Source organism: Pseudophryne corroboree, chromosome 5 (assembly GCF_028390025.1).
Source record: "Pseudophryne corroboree isolate aPseCor3 chromosome 5, aPseCor3.hap2, whole genome shotgun sequence".
Classification (NCBI taxonomy): Eukaryota; Metazoa; Chordata; class Amphibia; order Anura; family Myobatrachidae; genus Pseudophryne; species Pseudophryne corroboree.
In genome coordinates this window covers 760463088-760483368 of record NC_086448.1, presented here as the reverse complement: position 1 = coordinate 760483368, position 20281 = coordinate 760463088, and the positions used below count along the sequence as shown (strand labels likewise).

At 48.1% G+C, this 20281-nt stretch overlaps 1 protein-coding gene across 2 annotated transcripts in view; it reads left to right on the top strand.

Moving 5' to 3' along the window:
• The first annotated feature begins 12047 nt into the window (after positions 1 to 12047).
• Positions 12048 to 20281, top strand: part of FBXO43 (F-box protein 43) — a 233812-nt gene continuing 225578 nt past the window's right edge. Inside the window, exon 1 of one of the 2 annotated variants that reach the window (XM_063924197.1) lies at positions 12048 to 12216. In XM_063924197.1, coding sequence (XP_063780267.1) covers positions 12166 to 12216 — 51 coding nt within the window. In that variant the 5' untranslated portion in view covers positions 12048 to 12165. The remainder of the gene's footprint in view (positions 12217 to 20281) is intronic. The other variant, XM_063924196.1, reaches the window with a different exon arrangement.

Sequence of the window (20281 nt, the reverse complement as noted above, 5' to 3'; positions counted from 1 at the left end):
AGATTTATCAACAGTAGGTTCATCAACAGTATTCCAGTCACCCCCCAGGACAAGCTGAAAATTGTCGCGTTGCAACAACTGAGAACTCAATTCCCGGAGGAAGGCAGCAGTTTCAACATTGGGTGCGTAGACATTTACTAGTGTATACTTATTACCCCAAACTTCCACATCTAAAATTAAATAGCGCCCCTGTGGGTCAATAATAGAGTTCAGAATAGTGTATTGTAAACATTTACTAAATAGGATCGCAACCCCCCTGGTCTTTCGTATATTGTCAGCGGAAATACAGTCATCTAACCAAGGTGCCCGAAGAGCAGAGGAGGTGCCCGACATCCAGTGGGTCTCTTGGAGAAATATAATCTGGGGTTTAAACCGTTTCAAATGTGTAAGAACCCTCTTACAATTGTGTAAGAACCCTTTGTCAATTTTCTTTCAGAAACAATTGGCCTCGCTTCCTGAGGTGCAGACCTGTGTAAAAGGGGTCCTGACCTTTGTAAAAGGAGTCCTGCACATCCAACCTCCTTTTGTGCCACCTGTGGCACCTTGGGACCTTTAATGTGGTTTTGACATTCCTAAAATCACATTGGTTTGAACCTTTAAGTAAAGTGGAGTTGAAATTCCTCACTTGGAAGGTTGTCATTTTGTTAGCATTGGCATCCGCAAGGCGGGTGTCTGAATTGGCGGCCTTGTCTCACAAGAGCCCTTATTTGATCTTCCATGAAGATAGGGCAGAATTTAGAACTCAGCAACAATTTCTGCCAAAGGTGGTTTCCTCTTTTCATATTAACCAACCTTTTGTGGTGCCAGTGGCTACTGGCACTTTGGCTGAGGAAAAGTTTCTGGATGTCGTCAGAGCTTTGAAAATGTACGTTGCCAGAACGGCTCCAGTTAGAAAAACAGAGTCTCTGTTTGTGCTATATGCTCCCAATAAACTTGGGTATCCTGCTTCCAAGCAGACCATTGCCCGCTGGATATGTCACACGATTCAGCAGGCTCATTCCACGGCAAGTTTGCCGTTACCTAAATCGGTAAAAGCCCATTCCACTAGGAAGGTGGGCTCGTCCTGGGCGGCTGCCGTGTGTGTGTGCTGTGTGGGAGCAATGGCGCACAGCATTACCGCTGTGCGTTACCTCAGTGAAGATCTGAAGTCTTCTGCCGCCTCTGAAGTCTTCTTTCTTCACATACTCACCCGGCTTCTGTCTTCCGGCTCTGCGAGGATGACGGCGGCGCGGCTCTGAGACGAACTGCAGGGTGAGACCTGCGTTCCGTTTTCTCTGGAGCTAATGGTGTCCAGTAGCCTAAGAAACAGAGCCTGACATTAAAGTTAGAGATGAGCGGGTTCGGTTCCTCGGAATCCGAACCCGCCCGAACTTCAGTTTTTTTTACACGGATCCGAGCGACTCGGATCTTCCCGCCTTGCTCGGTTAACCCGAGCGCGCCCGAACGTCATCATGACACTGTCGGATTCTCGCGAGGCTCGGATTCTATCGCGAGACTCGGATTCTATATAAGGAGCCGCGCGTCGCCGCCATTTTCACACGTGCATTGAGATTGATAGGGAGAGGACGTGGCTGGCGTCCTCTCCGTTTAGAGAAGAAATAGATAGGAGAGTGAGACAGTGACACTTCATTTACTGGAGCTTAGGAGGAGTACTCAGACAGAGAGTGCAGAATTTTGCTGATAGTATTAGTTAGTTATAGTGACAGAGTGAGACAGTGACACTTCATTTACTGGAGCTTAGGAGGAGTACTCAGACAGAGAGTGCAGAATTTTGCTGATAGTATTAGTTAGTTATACTAGTGACTGACCAGTGACCACCAGTGCAGTTTTATATTATTTAATATAATCCATTCTCTGCCTGAAAAAACGATACACAGTGACTCAGTCACATACCATATCTGTGCTCAGCCCAGTGTGCTGCATCATCTATGTATAATATCTGACTGTGCTCACACAGCTTAATTGTGGGGGAGACTGGGGAGCAGTTAGGTTATAGCAGGAGCCAGGAGTACATATTAAAATTAAACAGTGCACACTTTTTTTCTGCAGGAGTGCCACTGCCAGTGCCAGTGTGACTGACCAGTGACCTGACCACCAGTATAGTATACTATATTGTATTGTGATTGACTGTCTGCCTGTAAAAGTTAAACACACGTCGTGTGACTTGTGTGGTGTTTTTTTATTCTATAAAATAAAAAACTCATTCTGCTGACAGACAGTGTCCAGCAGGTCCGTCATTATATAATATATACCTGTCCGGCTGCAGTAGTGATATATATATATTTTTTATATCATTATTTATCATCCAGTCGCAGCAGACACAGTACGGTAGTCCACGGCTGTAGCTACCTCTGTGTCGGCACTCGGCAGTCCGTCCATAATTGTATACCACCTACCCGTGGTTTTTTTTTTCTTTCTTCTTTATACATACTACATCTCATTATCATCCAGTCTATATTAGCAGCAGACACAGTACAGTACGGTAGTCCACGGCTGTAGCTACCTCTGTGTCGGCACTCGGCAGTCCGTCCATAATTGTATACCACCTACCCGTGGTTTTTTTTTCCTTTCTTCTTTATACATACTACATCTCATTATCATCCAGTCTATATTAGCAGCAGACACAGTACAGTACGGTAGTCCACGGCTGTAGCTACCTCTGTGTCGGCACTCGACAGTCCGTCCATAATTGTATACCACCTACCCGTGGTTTTTTTTTTCTTTCTTCTTTATACATACTACATCTCATTATCAACCAGTCTATATTAGCAGCAGACACAGTACGGTAGTCCACGGCTGTAGCTACCTCTGTGTCGGCACTCGGCAGTCCGTCCATAATTGTATACCACCTACCCGTGGTTTTTTTTTTCTTTCTTCTTTATACATACTACATCTCATTATCATCCAGTCTATATTAGCAGCAGACACAGTACAGTACGGTAGTCCACGGCTGTAGCTACCTCTGTGTCGGCACTCGGCAGTCCATCCATAATTGTATACTAGTATCCATCCATCTCCATTGTTTACCTGAGGTGCCTTTTAGTTGTGCCTATTAAAATATGGAGAACAAAAATGTTGAGGTTCCAAAATTAGGGAAAGATCAAGATCCACTTCCACCTCGTGCTGAAGCTGCTGCCACTAGTCATGGCCGAGACGATGAAATGCCAGCAACGTCGTCTGCCAAGGCCGATGCCCAATGGCATAGTACAGAGCATGTCAAATCCAAAACACCAAATATCAGTAAAAAAAGGACTCCAAAACCTAAAATAAAATTGTCGGAGGAGAAGCGTAAACTTGCCAATATGCCATTTACCACACGGAGTGGCAAGGAACGGCTGAGGCCCTGGCCTATGTTCATGGCTAGTGGTTCAGCTTCACATGAGGATGGAGGCACTCAGCCTCTCGCTAGAAAAATGAAAAGACTCAAGCTGGCAAAAGCACCGCAAAGAACTGTGCGTTCTTCGAAATCCCAAATCCACAAGGAGAGTCCAATTGTGTCGGTTGCGATGCCTGACCTTCCCAACACTGGACGTGAAGAGCATGCGCCTTCCACCATTTGCACGCCCCCTGCAAGTGCTGGAAGGAGCACCCGCAGTCCAGTTCCTGATAGTCAGATTGAAGATGTCAGTGTTGAAGTACACCAGGATGAGGAGGATATGGGTGTTGCTGGCGCTGGGGAGGAAATTGACCAGGAGGATTCTGATGGTGAGGTGGTTTGTTTAAGTCAGGCACCCGGGGAGACACCTGTTGTCCGTGGGAGGAATATGGCCGTTGACATGCCTGGTGAAAATACCAAAAAAATCAGCTCTTCGGTGTGGAAGTATTTCACCAGAAATGCGGACAACATTTGTCAAGCCGTGTGTTCCCTTTGTCAAGCTGTAATAAGTAGGGGTAAGGACGTTAACCACCTCGGAACATCCTCCCTTATACGTCACCTGCAGCGCATTCATAATAAGTCAGTGACAAGTTCAAAAACTTTGGGCGACAGCGGAAGCAGTCCACTGACCAGTAAATCCCTTCCTCTTGTAACCAAGCTCACGCAAACCACCCCACCAACTCCCTCAGTGTCAATTTCCTCCTTCCCCAGGAATGCCAATAGTCCTGCAGGCCATGTCACTGGCAATTCTGACGAGTCCTCTCCTGCCTGGGATTCCTCCGATGCATCCTTGCGTGTAACGCCTACTGCTGCTGGCGCTGCTGTTGTTGCTGCTGGGAGTCGATGGTCATCCCAGAGGGGAAGTCGTAAGCCCACTTGTACTACTTCCAGTAAGCAATTGACTGTCCAACAGTCCTTTGCGAGGAAGATGAAATATCACAGCAGTCATCCTGCTGCAAAGCGGATAACTGAGGCCTTGACAACTATGTTGGTGTTAGACGTGCGTCCGGTATCCGCCGTTAGTTCACAGGGAACTAGACAATTTATTGAGGCAGTGTGCCCCCGTTACCAAATACCATCTAGGTTCCACTTCTGTAGGCAGGCGATACCGAGAATGTACACGGACGTCAGAAAAAGACTCACCAGTGTCCTAAAAAATGCAGTTGTACCCAATGTCCACTTAACCACGGACATGTGGACAAGTGGAGCAGGGCAGGGTCAGGACTATATGACTGTGACAGCCCACTGGGTAGATGTATGGACTCCCGCCGCAAGAACAGCAGCGGCGGCACCAGTAGCAGCATCTCGCAAACGCCAACTCTTTCCTAGGCAGGCTACGCTTTGTATCACCGCTTTCCAGAATACGCACACAGCTAAAAACCTCTTACGGCAACTGAGGAAGATCATCGCAGAATGGCTTACCCCAATTGGACTCTCCTGTGGATTTGTGGCATCGGACAACGCCAGCAATATTGTGTGTGCATTAAATATGGGCAAATTCCAGCACGTCCCATGTTTTGCACATACCTTGAATTTGGTGGTGCAGAATTTTTTAAAAAACGACAGGGGCGTGCAAGAGATGCTGTCGGTGGCCAGAAGAATTGCGGGACACTTTCGGCGTACAGGCACCACGTACAGAAGACTGGAGCACCACCAAAAACTACTGAACCTGCCCTGCCATCATCTGAAGCAAGAAGTGGTAACGAGGTGGAATTCAACCCTCTATATGCTTCAGAGGTTGGAGGAGCAGCAAAAGGCCATTCAAGCCTATACAATTGAGCACGATATAGGAGGTGGAATGCACCTGTCTCAAGTGCAGTGGAGAATGATTTCAACGTTGTGCAAGGTTCTGATGCCCTTTGAACTTGCCACACGTGAAGTCAGTTCAGACGCTGCCAGCCTGAGTCAGGTCATTCCCCTCATCAGGCTTTTGCAGAAGAAGCTGGAGACATTGAAGGAGGAGCTAACACGGAGCGATTCCGCTAGGCATGTGGGACTTGTGGATGGAGCCCTTAATTCGCTTAACAAGGATTCACGGGTGGTCAATCTGTTGAAATCAGAGCACTACATTTTGGCCACCGTGCTCGATCCTAGATTTAAAACCTACCTTGGATCTCTCTTTCCGGCAGACACAAGTCTGCTGGGGTTGAAAGACCTGCTGGTGAGAAAATTGTCAAGTCAAGCGGAACGCGACCTGTCAACATCTCCTCCTTCACATTCTCCCGCAACTGGGGGTGCGAGGAAAAGGCTCAGAATTCCGAGCCCACCCGCTGGCGGTGATGCAGGGCAGTCTGGAGCGACTGCTGATGCTGACATCTGGTCCGGACTGAAGGACCTGACAACGATTACGGACATGTCGTCTACTGTCACTGCATATGATTCTCTCAACATTGAAAGAATGGTGGAGGATTATATGAGTGACCGCATCCAAGTAGGCACGTCACACAGTCCGTACTTATACTGGCAGGAAAAAGAGGCAATTTGGAGGCCCTTGCACAAACTGGCTTTATTCTACCTAAGTTGCCCTCCCACAAGTGTGTACTCCGAAAGAGTGTTTAGTGCCGCCGCTCACCTTGTCAGCAATCGGCGTACGAGGTTACATCCAGAAAATGTGGAGAAGATGATGTTCATTAAAATGAATTATAATCAATTCCTCCGCGGAGACATTGACCAGCAGCAATTGCCTCCACAAAGTACACAGGGAGCTGAGATGGTGGATTCCAGTGGGGACGAATTGATAATCTGTGAGGAGGGGGATGTACACGGTGATATATCGGAGGATGATGATGAGGTGGACATCTTGCCTCTGTAGAGCCAGTTTGTGCAAGGAGAGATTAATTGCTTCTTTTTTGGGGGGGGTCCAAACCAACCCGTCATATCAGTCACAGTCGTGTGGCAGACCCTGTCACTGAAATGATGGGTTGGTTAAAGTGTGCATGTCCTGTTTTGTTTATACAACATAAGGGTGGGTGGGAGGGCCCAAGGACAATTCCATCTTGCACCTCTTTTTTCTTTTATTTTTCTTTGCGTCATGTGCTGTTTGGGGAGGGTTTTTTGGAAGGGCCATCCTGCGTGACACTGCAGTGCCACTCCTAGATGGGCCCGGTGTTTGTGTCGGCCACTAGGGTCGCTTATCTTACTCACACAGTCAGCTACCTCATTGCGCCTCTTTTTTTCTTTGCGTCATGTGCTGTTTGGGGAGGGTTTTTTGGAAGGGACATCCTGCGTGACACTGCAGTGCCACTCCTAGATGGGCCCGGTGTTTGTGTCGGCCACTAGGGTCGCTTATCTTACTCACACAGTCAGCTACCTCATTGCGCCTCTTTTTTTCTTTGCGTCATGTGCTGTTTGGGGAGGGTTTTTTGGAAGGGACATCCTGCGTGACACTGCAGTGCCACTCCTAGATGGGCCCGGTGTTTGTGTCGGCCACTAGGGTCGCTTATCTTACTCACACAGCGACCTCGGTGCAAATTTTAGGACTAAAAATAATATTGTGAGGTATTCAGAATAGACTGAAAATGAGTGGAAATTATGGTTTTTGAGGTTAATAATACTTTGGGATCAAAATGACCCCCAAATTCTATGATTTAAGCTGTTTTTTAGGGTTTTTTGAAAAAAACACCCGAATCCAAAACACACCCGAATCCAACAAAAAAAATTCGGTGAGGTTTTGCCAAAACGCGGTCGAACCCAAAACACGGCCACGGAACCGAACCCAAAACCAAAACACAAAACCCGAAAAATTTCCGGCGCTCATCTCTAATTAAAGTAGGTCTGTTTCTCTCTCCTCAGTCCCTCGCTGCAGGGAGTCTGTTGCCAGCAGGCTCCCTGAAAATAAAAAACCTAACAAAATACTTTATTTTCAGGAAAACTCAGGAGAGCTCCCTGTAATGCACCCAGTCTCATCTGGGCACAGTAATAAACTGAGGTCTGGAGGAGGGGCATAGAGGGAGGAGCCAGTGCACACCCATACCTAAAGATCTTTCTTAGTGCCCATGTCTCCTGCGGAGCCCGTCTATCCCCATGATCCTTACGGAGTCCCCAGCATCCTCTAGGACGTAAGAGAATTAAAAAATAAAATCAGTTGCTGGACACCAATAGCCTCCTACACTGCCCTGCTGTCATGGCCACGAACGGCCTCCTACACTGCCCTGCTGTCATGGCCACGAACGGCCTCCTACACTGCCCTGCTGTCATGGCCACGAACAGCCTCCTACACTGCCCTGCTGTCATGGCCACGAACAGCCTCCTACACTGCCCTGCTGTCATGGCCACTAACGGCCTCCTACACTGCCCTGCTGTCATGGCCACGAACGGCCTCCTACACTGCCCTGCTGTCATGGCCACGAACGGCCTCCTACACTGCCCTGCTGTCATGGCCACGAACGGCCTCCTACACTGCCCTGCTGTCATGGCCACGAACGGCCTCCTACACTGCCCTGCTGTCATGGCCACGAACGGCCTCCTACACTGCCCTGCTGTCATGGCCACGAACGGCCTCCTACACTGCCCTGCTGTCATGGCCACGAACGGCCTCCTACACTGCCCTGCTGTCATGGCCACGAACGGCCTCCTACACTGCCCTGCTGTCATGGCCACGAACGGCCTCCTACACTGCCCTGCTGTCATGGCCACGAACGGCCTCCTACACTGCCCTGCTGTCATGGCCACGAACGGCCTCCTACACTGCCCTGCTGTCATGGCCACGAACGGCCTCCTACACTGCCCTATCTTATTTGCCATTCTTTGTGTGTTCAGGATGACTTCCTCACTCTTACATGCAATTCACACAAGTCACGAATTGCGGTAGGGAGGAGTATCAATCTCTGATCTTGATTGTTCATACACAATGGATCATGTGTTTTTTTTTTTTTATATTTTTTATCTATTCTGGAGACATGATGTTCTAATAGAATTGTTCTAAAATTCCTGATGCTGCAGCAACAGTATATACTTACCCAGTAACCTGCGGCTCTTGCTCCACTGTGCATGCACAATTTAACCCCTGACAACAAAATTGCTAAAATAGTAACGATCTTGGGTGGGGGTTGGGGGGGATTGATATTTTCAGCATTGAATGCAGACATGGCAATTCTGCATCAATCCAAGGGAAACACTGGTTGGCGATCCCTACGATGCAGGACCAGTGTGCAACATCACTTTTATGTTCCCGAATTAATGCTTACAAATTACACAATATTTGGAGTATGATATAACTGGAGTTTTGGAAATTGCTACTAATTGGTCCCTTAGCCTAGAGATGGTCATCTATTTCCGATTAACACCATCAATGTGTTTTTCTCTCCAATGGTAGCCGTCATCGAATGTTGTGGAAGCAATGACCAGCCGATGTAAAAATACAGCTGAATTAACATTGATGCGCATGTGTGAACCATCTAAATGTTTGCTTTTTTCATCAAATTTGTTTGATTTGATGGTTAGTTACTGTACCATTGCATTTAAAGCTTTGATTTTGTACTCAAGACATATTAACAGGTCAGGTTTTAAGGCTATCCATGCTTTGGTAGGGATGACTTTATCCATGCTTGGGTACGGATGACTTTATCAGCTGTGCTCAAACATGCATATCCTTAAAATCTGGACTGTTAGGAGGTGATTCAGTTGTTTTGCCATGCAGCTGCAACTATATTGTGTCGATGGAGCAATTTAATTGTTGCTGTTTGGGCGTGACTGCTGCTGGGGGACACATTTCTTCTTGCTGGTTTCAGAGTTGGCAAGCAAAAATGTGTGAAAAGTGGCCTTTTAGATGCCCAAAACGGCACTTTTCGTGGTGCGGGCAGTACTTTGGTCGGTTTAGCTACTATACGTGACTAAACCCGGTCTATTTATGCACAACAAATGCGTTAATTAATGGACGCCCAGAACAACTGTATTGCTCAGTCACGCACCCATTAATCATTGCGGCTGTTAAAACAATTGAATCACACCCTTATGGTGGGTACACACTATAGCAACAGGGATTCGTTCCAATTGAATCACACCCTTATGGTGGGGGCACACTACAGCAACGGGGATTCGTTCCGAAGTCGGACTGAATCCCCGTCAGCCCTAGATGGTGTGTGTACACACTGGGGTGATGCTAATGAAGGTCGGAAAAAACATATTCCGTCCTTCATTAGCATACTACAGGACGTTGGCAACAATGCTCGGTTTTATGTGCAGAACATACAACCAAGTGTCTGTCACTAGCGTCCGCGGGGGCGCGCAATCCCCCGTACACACTGAGCGATGTAGGCAATATGTTGTTACGAAACAGCATATTGTGCCAACATCGCTGTAGTGTGTACCCAGCTTTAGTGTCTTGTGGACAGAGGGCCTAATTCATACCTGCTCGCTCCTCTGCGTTTTTGCAGATGGCTGCGATCAGATAGCTGCCACCCATAGTGTAAAAACCTGCACCGTGCAAGTGTGCAAATGCATGTGTACGCCGTGCAAAATCTTCGCCAGACAGCGGACATCTACAAATTTGTTTGAAACTCACTCACCATCTAATGATTTTTCCAGTCTGTGCGTAGCCAAGGACTTACTCCTACAGTGCGATACAAACAGGCTGATCGGGGCCGGAGCTGGCGTCACACCCTCCCAGAAAACGCTTGGGAACGACTGTGTTTTTTGCCTGACACTCCCAGAAAACGTCCAGTTACCACCCACAAATGCCCGCTTCCTGTCAATCAACTTGCGTACGCCTAGCGATCGAATTTTCACACCATTCATTCGCATTTTTGTACTTGCGCCTTCACATTGCGAATCATACACACATGCAGTCGTTTGATAATCACCTATCATGCAAAATCGCACAACAGAGATCAGGTCTGAATTAGAGCCAGAGTTTGAGAAGTACAGCAGTATTGTGTAGTATTTCTGCACCTAACCTTGCAAAGCTTCAGACGAACAATAAAAACCCACCTGTTCATCAAAGCGTACCCTTCCGCATAAACAAGTCCGGAGGCTGCGCTCCCCCAACCCCCTCTTTCATGCCTTGGCCAACTCTGCCTTGCTTGCTTCCTGCCATTAGGCCCCCTTTCCACTTGCTCACACCCAGGGACAGACTGGGGTTTTAAATCGGCCTTGGCATGTGCATGCACGCGCGCACATGACAGGCGAGCGTGGACACTAAAGACAGGGGCGTGGAGATGGGTGATCGAATGCGACACACACGGGGGAGTGTTGCGAGTCAGGGTGGCGTGGACTCGCAACGTGCATCCATTTCTATAGAGACAGGAAGGGAAGGGAGGTGGTGGAGCGGCCAGACTAGAAAGCTGGAGGCTGCGCTGCTCGCTGCCTTCTCGTCTCTGTGACAGGACCGGACCACCAGCCCATCAGCCTTTCTGACATTTGCCAGAAGTACCAGATGGGTAGTCTGGCCCTGCTCACAAGTTATGTTACCTGTCTCCCCCCTCCCCCTAGATTGTAAGCTCCTTGGAGCAGAACCCTCTTCCCTCATGTACTCACAGCCCTGTTCTCTTGCACTTCAATTTCAGCGCGCTCCTACTTAGGGGGATATCCTATAAAGCAGAGTAAAACATCGGGTGCGAAAAACGGATGTTTCACCAATTTTTTTTATTTTTATTTTTTATTTTTTTTACAGGCTGTCCAGATTGATCGCCTGTGAAAAAAAATGCTCTTTCTCACGAAAACACACAGGTTCAGCGAAACGTGTGTTTTCGGTAGAAACAGCCCCGTTTTCGCACGGAAACGGGTCTGTTTCTGGGGATTTGGTTCGCCTGCCTCAGGCAGGCGAAACAATATCCCCGATGAGCGGGACAACCTGCAGCGTCCCATGCCCGCTGCAGCAGCAGGTTGGGACTGCAGGCATCTGGAAGCTGTCAACACGGTGACCCCCTGCAGAGTATTCCATACAGTATACATTAATGTCCAGGGTCTTTACTAGGTTCTTCTACCACTCCCCCAGACTCCCACAATTGCTCCAACGTTCTGCAGAGTGGGAGATTGTGTACCTCATTTGGAAACCCCCCTCTAGAAATCCTGCGTTTGCCACTGGACCCCGAGGGAAGTGGCCACTGTGCACGCAGTCAGCAGGGCTGCGCATGTGCTTAAGCTCGGCAGCCATTACAGTACATCGCAGTAACACGCTCCCTGCGGGGTACAGGATAATACATTGCCCCGATGTGATCGCATTTTGCAATGCTATCCTGGGTGCTAACATTACACCCAGATCACACTGCACTCTATGATAAATGGGCCCCATTATCACAGTATATAATTTACAGCCTCCTAAAGCTGTAATTTACAGCCTACTATTCAAGACTTCCCACACTATCTCCCGTCCAGCATTTATTTACTTCCAAACACCACTGATAAGGACTCTCACTGCCCCAACCTGAATGACGCAAGCTGCGGCTGCTGACACTGACAGACCCGTGCGCGTTCCCGCGACAGAAGCGCGCTTCTCCGTGAGCCTGAGCCGAGCACTCAAGTCGCGCCCCCGCCCCTCTCCTCAGTCAGCAGCAGGTGACAGTTGGGAAAGAGCGGGCGATTTGAAGCCCCAGTGAGGGAACCGCTGCTGCTGGCGCCTCAGCCACCACGCTGCTACTGTTCCCATAGCAAGCAGCAGCTCTGTCCTAGCTCGGGATTGGCGTTGCCATAGGGTGACTGGCAGGACACTGTGTAATTACAATGGTAATAAACCATGGAGATGTGACTCCGGGGTGGTGTGTGTGTGACTGACAGCATCAGCATCCCCGCTCTGTGCCCTGCCTGCTGGTGCTATTTATGCCTGTGGCTGCTTATTCCAAAAGGCTCTTTCTATGGACTCGAGCTATGAGCCTGGTTGCTGGAGCTTCCTGCACGGACTGAAGGTGACACAGGAGGGGGGCAGTGATGGGTGGCAGTGGCTGGCTCTCCCCTATTGCTTATAGTTGCTGCTGGGGGCAGATATTGTGTGCATGGCTCCCTGATGTGGAATATGCTATAGTTAGTCTCATACTGATATATTATATTACTACTGTGCTCTGGTTTGCTTTGCATGTGTGAGTTGTATATTATAACGGGGAGATGCTGCAATTATAGATGGAATACATGTAAGAGCTCCCCCTGCTGGTAGATAGGGGTCAGCTCTGGCACATACTAGTAATAACTAGAGATGAGCGGGTTCGGTTCCTCGGAATCCGAACCCGCCCGAACTTCAGTTTTTTTACACGGATCCGAGCGACTCGGATCTTCCCGCCTTGCTCGGTTAACCCGAGCGCGCCCGAACGTCATCATGACGCTGTCGGATTCTCGCGAGGCTCGGATTCTATTGCGAGACTCGGATTCTTTATAAGGAGCCGCGCGTCGCCGCCATTTTACACGTGCATTGAGATTCATAGGGAGAGGACGTGGCTGGCGTCCTCTCCGTTTAGAGAAGAAATAGATTAGATAGGAGAGTGAGAGTGAGACAGTGACACTTCATTTACTGGAGCTTAGGAGGAGTACTCAGACAGAGAGTGCAGAATTTTGCTGATAGTATTAGTTAGTTATACTAGTGACAGAGTGAGACAGTGACACTTCATTTACTGGAGCTTAGGAGGAGTACTCAGACAGAGAGTGCAGAATTTTGCTGATAGTATTAGTTAGTTATACTAGTGACAGAGTGAGACAGTGACACTTCATTTACTGGAGCTTAGGAGGAGTACTCAGACAGAGAGTGCAGAATTTTGCTGATAGTATTAGTTAGTTATACTAGTGACTGACCAGTGACCACCAGTGCAGTTTTATATTATTTAATATAATCCGTTCTCTGCCTGAAAAAACGATACACAGTGACTCAGTCACATACCATATCTGTGCTCAGCCCAGTGTGCTGCTGCATCATCTATGTATAATATCTGACTGTGCTCACACAGCTTAATTGTGGGGGAGACTGGGGAGCAGTTAGGTTATAGCAGGAGCCAGGAGTACATATTAAAATTAAACAGTGCACACTTTTTTTCTGCAGGAGTGCCAGTGTGACTGACCAGTGACCTGACCACCAGTATATAGTATACTATATTGTATTGTGAATGTCTGCCTGTAAAAGTTAAACACACGTCGTGTGACTTGTGTGGTGTTTTTTTATTCTATAAAATAAAAAACTCATTCTGCTGACAGACAGTGTCCAGCAGGTCCGTCATTATATAATATATACCTGTCCGGCTGCAGTAGTGATATATATATATATATATATATTTCTCTATCGTCCTAAGTGGATGCTGGGGTTCCTGAAAGGACCATGGGGAATAGCGGCTCCGCAGGAGACAGGGCACAAAAAAGTAAAGCTTTACTAGGTCAGGTGGTGTGCACTGGCTCCTCCCCCTATGACCCTCCTCCAGACTCCAGTTAGATTTTGTGCCCGAACGAGAAGGGTGCAATCTAGGTGGCTCTCCTAAAGAGCTGCTTAGAGAAAGTTTAGTTTAGGTTTTTTTCTTTACAGTGAGTCCTGCTGGCAACAGGATCACTGCAACGTGGGACTTAGGGGGAAAGTAGTAAACTCACCTGCATGCAGAGTGGATTTGCTGCTTGGCTACTGGACACCATTAGCTCCAGAGGGATCGAACACAGGCCCAGCCGTGGAGTCCGGTCCCGGAGCCGCGCCGCCGACCCCCTTGCAGATGCTGAAGCGTGAAGAGGTCCGGAAACCGGCGGCTGAAGACTCCTCAGTCTTCATAAGGTAGCGCACAGCACTGCAGCTGTGCGCCATTTTCCTCTCAGCACACTTCACTGGGCAGTCACTGAGGGTGCAGAGCGCTGGGGGGGGGCGCTCTGAGAGGCAAATATAAACCTTATACAAGGCTAAAAATACCTCACATATAGCCCATAGGGGCTATATGGAGATATTTAACCCCTGCCTGACTGGAAAAATAGCGGGAGAAGAACCCGCCGAAAAAGGGGCGGGGCCTATCTCCTCAGCACACGGCGCCATTTTCTGTCACAGCTCCGCTGGTCAGAACGGCTCCCAGGTCTCTCCCCTGCACTGCACTACAGAAACAGGGTAAAACAGAGAGGGGGGGCACATTAATGGCTATATATATATATATTAAAGCAGCTATAAGGGAGCACTTAATATAAGGATATCCCTTGTATATATAGCGTTTTGTGGTGTGTGCTGGCAGACTCTCCCTCTGTCTCCCCAAAAGGGCTAGTGGGTCCTGTCTTCATTAGAGCATTCCCTGTGAGTTTGCGGTGTGTGTCGGTACGTGGTGTCGACATGTATGAGGACGATATTGGTGTGGAGGCGGAGCAATTGCCAAATATGCAGATGTCACCCCCCAGGGGGTCGACACCAGAATGGATGCCTTTATTTGTGGAATTACGTGATGGTTTATCTTCCCTTAAACAGTCAGTTGAGGACATGAGGCGGCCGGACAATCAATTAATGCCTGTCCAGGCGCCTCAAACACCGTCAGGGGCTGTAAAACGCCCTTTGCCTCAGTCGGTCGACACAGACCCAGACACGGGCACTGATTCCAGTGACGACGGTAGAAATTCAAACGTATTTTCCAGTAGGGCCACACGTTATATGATTTTGGCAATGAAGGAGACGTTACATTTAGCTGATACTACAGATACCGTAAAACAGGGTATTATGTATGGTGTGAAAAAACTACAAACAGTTTTTCCTGAATCAGAAGAATTAAATGACGTGTGTGATGAAGCGTGGGTTGCTCCTGATAAAAAGTTGATAATTTCAAAAAAGTTATTGGCATTATACCCTTTCCCGCCAGAGGTTAGGGCGCGCTGGGAAACACCCCCTAAGGTGGACAAGGCGCTCACACGCTTATCCAAACAAGTGGCGTTACCCTCTCCTGAGACGGCCGCACTTAAGGATCCATCAGATAGAAAGATGGAAGTTATTCAAAAGAATATATACACACATGCAGGTGTTATACTACGACCAGCTATAGCAACTGCCTGGATGTGCAGTGCTGGAGTAGTTTGGTCAGAATCCCTGATTGAAAATATTGATACCCTAGATAGGGACAATGTTTTACTGTCGTTAGAACAAATAAAGGATGCATTTATCTATATGCGTGATGCACAGAGGGATATTTGCACACTGGCATCTCGGGTGAGTGCTATGTCCATTTCAGCCAGAAGAGCCTTATGGACACGACAGTGGACAGGCGATGCGGATTCAAAACGTCACATGGAGGTTTTGCCGTATAAAGGGGAGGAGTTATTTGGAGTTGGTCTATCAGACTTGGTGGCCACGGCTACTGCCGGGAAATCCACTTTTTTACCTCAAGTCACTCCCCAACAGAGAAAGGCACCGACTTTTCAACCGCAGCCTTTTCGCTCCTACAAAAATAAGAGAGCAAAGGGCTTGTCGTACCTGCCACGAGGCAGAGGAAGAGGGAAGAGACACCAACAGGCAGCTCCTTCCCAGGAACAGAAGCCCTCCCCGGCTCCTGCAAAAACCTCAGCATGACGCTGGGGCCTCTCAAGCGGACTCGGGGACAGTGGGGGGCCGTCTCAAAAATTACAGCGCGCAGTGGGCTCACTCGCAGGTAGACCCCTGGATCCTGCAGATAATATCTCAGGGGTACAGGTTGGAATTAGAGACGGATCCTCCTCATCGTTTCCTGAAGTCTGCCTTACCAACCGTCTCTTCCGAAAGGGAGAGGGTGTTGGAAGCCATTCACAAGCTGTACGCTCAGCAGGTGATAGTCAAAGTACCCCTATTACAACAAGGAAAGGGGTATTATTCCACTCTATTTGTGGTACCGAAGCCGGATGGCTCGGTAAGGCCTATTCTAAATCTGAAGTCCTTGAACCTCTACATAAAAAAGTTCAAGTTCAAGATGGAGTCACTCAGAGCAGTGATAGCGAACCTGGAAGAAGGGGACTTTATGGTATCCTTGGACATCAAGGATGCGTATCTACACGTTCCGATTTACCCCGCACACCAGGGGTACCTCAGGTTCATTGTTCAAAACTGTCACTATCAGTTTCAGACGCTGCCGTTCGGATTGTCCACGGCGCCTCGGGTCTTTACCAAGGTAAGGGCCGAGATGATGATTCTTCTTCGAAGAAAAGGCGTATTAGTTATCCCATACTTGGACGATCTCCTAATAAGGGCAAGGTCCAGAGAACAGCTGGAGACAGCTTTAGCACTATCTCAAGAGGTGCTAAGACAACACGGGTGGATTCTGAATATTCCAAAATCCCATTTAATCCCGACAACTCGTCTGCTGTTCCTAGGAATGATTCTGGACACGGTTCAGAAAAAGGTTTTCCTTCCAGAGGAAAAAGCCAAGGAGTTATCCGATCTGGTCAGGAACCTCCTAAAACCAGGAAAAGTGTCAGTACATCAATGCACAAGAGTCCTGGGAAAAATGGTGGCTTCTTACGAAGCAATTCCATTCGGCAGATTCCATGCAAGAATATTCCAAAGGGATCTGTTGGACAAATGGTCAGGGTCGCATCTGCAGATGCACCTGCGAATAACCCTGTCACCAAAGACAAGGGTGTCACTTCTGTGGTGGTTGCAGAAGGCTCACCTATTAGAAGGCCGCAGATTCGGCATTCAGGATTGGATCCTGGTGACCACGGACGCCAGCCTGAGAGGCTGGGGAGCAGTCACACAAGGAAGAAACTTCCAGGGAGTATGGACGAGTCTGGAAAAGTCTCTTCACATAAACATTCTGGAACTAAGAGCAATCTACAATGCTCTAAGCCAGGCGGAACTTCTCCTGCAAGGAAAGCCGGTGTTGATTCAGTCGGACAACATCACGGCGGTCGCCCATGTAAACAGGCAGGGCGGCACAAGAAGCAGGAGTGCAATGGCAGAAGCTGCCAAGATTCTTCGCTGGGCGGAGAATCACGTGATAGCACTGTCAGCAGTGTTCATCCCGGGCGTGGACAACTGGGAAGCAGACTTCCTCAGCAGACACGATCTTCATCCGGGAGAGTGGGGTCTACATCCAGAAGTCTTCAACATGTTAATAGACCGTTGGGAAAGACCAAGTGTAGACATGATGGCGTCTCGCCTCAACAAGAAACTGGACAAATATTGCGCCAGGTCAAGAGATCCACAGGCAATAGCTGTGGACGCACTGGTAACTCCTTGGGTGTACCAGTCAGTGTATGTGTTTCCTCCTCTGCCGCTCATACCAAAGGTATTGAAGATCATACGGCAAAGAAGAGTAAGAACAATACTAGTGGTTCCGGATTGGCCGAGAAGGACTTGGTATCCGGAACTTCAAGAGATGCTCACGGACGAACCGTGGCCTCTACCTCTGAGAAGGGACCTGCTACAGCAGGGTCCCTGTCTTTTTCAAGACTTACCGCGGCTGCGTTTGACGGCATGGCGGTTGAACGCCAGATCCTAAAAGGGAAAGGCATTCCAGAAGAAGTCATTCCTACCTTGATTAAGGCACGGAAGGAAGTCACCGTGAAACATTATCACCGCATTTGGCGAAAATATGTAGCGTGGTGCGAGGATCGGAAGGTTCCGACGGAGGAATTCCAACTGGGTCGTTTCCTACATTTCCTGCAATCAGGATTATCTATGGGTCTCAAATTGGGATCCATTAAGGTTCAAATTTCGGCCCTGTCAATATTCTTCCAAAAAGAATTGGCCTCTGTCCCTGAGGTCCAGACTTTTGTCAAGGGAGTACTGCATATACAGCCTCCTGTGGTGCCTCCGGTGGCACCGTGGGATCTAAATGTAGTTTTAGATTTCCTCAAATCCCATTGGTTTGAACCATTGAAAAAGGTGGATTTGAAATATCTCACATTGAAAGTGACTATGTTACTAGCCCTGGCCTCTGCCAGGAGAGTATCTGAATTGGCGGCTTTATCTTATAAAAGTCCTTATCTAATCTTCCATTCGGATAGGGCAGAACTGCGGACTCGTCCGCATTTTCTCCCTAAAGTGGTATCAGCATTTCATCTGAACCAACCTATTGTGGTGCCTGCGGCCACTAGCGACTTGGAGGACTCCAAGTTGTTGGACGTTGTCAGAGCCTTAAAAATATACATTGCAAGGACGGCTGGAGTCAGAAAATCTGACTCGCTGTTTATATTGTATGCACCCAACAAGTTGGGCGCACCTGCTTCTAAGCAGTCGATTGCTCGTTGGATTTGTAACACAATTCAACTTGCACATTCTGTGGCAGGCCTGCCACAGCCTAAAACTGTAAAAGCCCACTCCACAAGGAAGGTGGGCTCATCTTGGGCGGCTGCCCGAGGGGTCTCGGCATTACAACTCTGCCGAGCAGCTACGTGGTCGGGGGAGAACACGTTTGTAAAATTTTACAAATTTGATACCCTGGCAAAGGAGGACCTGGAGTTCTCTCATTCGGTGCTGCAGAGTCATCCGCACTCTCCCGCCCGTTTGGGAGCTTTGGTATAATCCCCATGGTCCTTTCAGGAACCCCAGCATCCACTTAGGACGATAGAGAAAATAAGAATTTACTTACCGATAATTCTATTTCTCGGAGTCCGTAGTGGATGCTGGGCGCCCATCCCAAGTGCGGATTATCTGCAATACTTGTACATAGTTATTGTTAACTAATTCGGGTTATTGTTAAGGAGCCATCTTTAAGAGGCCCTTTCTGTTGTCATACTGTTAACTGGGTTTAGATCACAAGTTGTACGGTGTGATTGGTGTGGCTGGTATGAGTCTTACCCGGGATTCAAAATGCCTCCCTTATTGTGTATGCTCGTCCGGGCACAGTACCTAACTGGAGTCTGGAGGAGGGTCATAGGGGGAGGAGCCAGTGCACACCACCTGACCTAGTAAAGCTTTACTTTTTTGTGCCCTGTCTCCTGCGGAGCCGCTATTCCCCATGGTCCTTTCAGGAACCCCAGCATCCACTACGGACTCCGAGAAATAGAATTATCGGTAAGTAAATTCTTATTTTTTTATATCATTATTTATCATCCAGTCGCAGCAGACACAGTACGGTAGTCCACGGCTGTAGCTACCTCTGTGTCGGCACTCGGCAGTCCATCCATAATTGTATACCACCTACCCGTGGTTTTTTTTTTCTTTCTTTATACATACTACATCTCATTATCATCCAGTCTATATTAGCAGCAGACACAGTACAGTACGGTAGTCCACGGCTGTAGCTACCTCTGTGTCGGCACTCGGCAGTCCGTCCATAATTGTATACCACCTACCCGTGTTTTTTTTTTTCTTCTTTATACATACTACATCTCATTATCAACCAGTCTATATTAGCAGCAGACACAGTACGGTAGTCCACGGCTGTAGCTACCTCTGTGTCGGCACTCGGCAGTCCATCCATAATTGTATACCACCTACCCGTGGTTTTTTTTTCTTTCTTCTTTATACATACTACATCTCATTATCATCCAGTCTATATTAGCAGCAGACACAGTACAGTACGGTAGTCCACGGCTGTAGCTACCTCTGTGTCGGCACTCGGCAGTCCATCCATAATTGTATACCACCTACCCGTGGTTTTTTTTTCTTTCTTCTTTATACATACTACATCTCATTATCATCCAGTCTATATTAGCAGCAGACACAGTACGGTAGTCCACGGCTGTAGCTACCTCTGTGTCGGCACTCGGCAGTCCATCCATAATTGTATACCACCTACCCGTTTTTTTTTTTTCTTCTTTATACATACTACATCTCATTATCATCCAGTCTATATTAGCAGCAGACACAGTACAGTACGGTAGTCCACGGCTGTAGCTACCTCTGTGTCGGCACTCGGCAGTCCATCCATAATTGTATACCACCTACCCGTGGTTTTTTTTTCTTTCTTCTTTATACATACTACATCTCATTATCATCCAGTCTATATTAGCAGCAGACACAGTACAGTACGGTAGTCCACGGCTGTAGCTACCTCTGTGTCGGCACTCGGCAGTCCATCCATAATTGTATACCACCTACCCGTGGTTTTTTTTTTCTTTCTTTATACA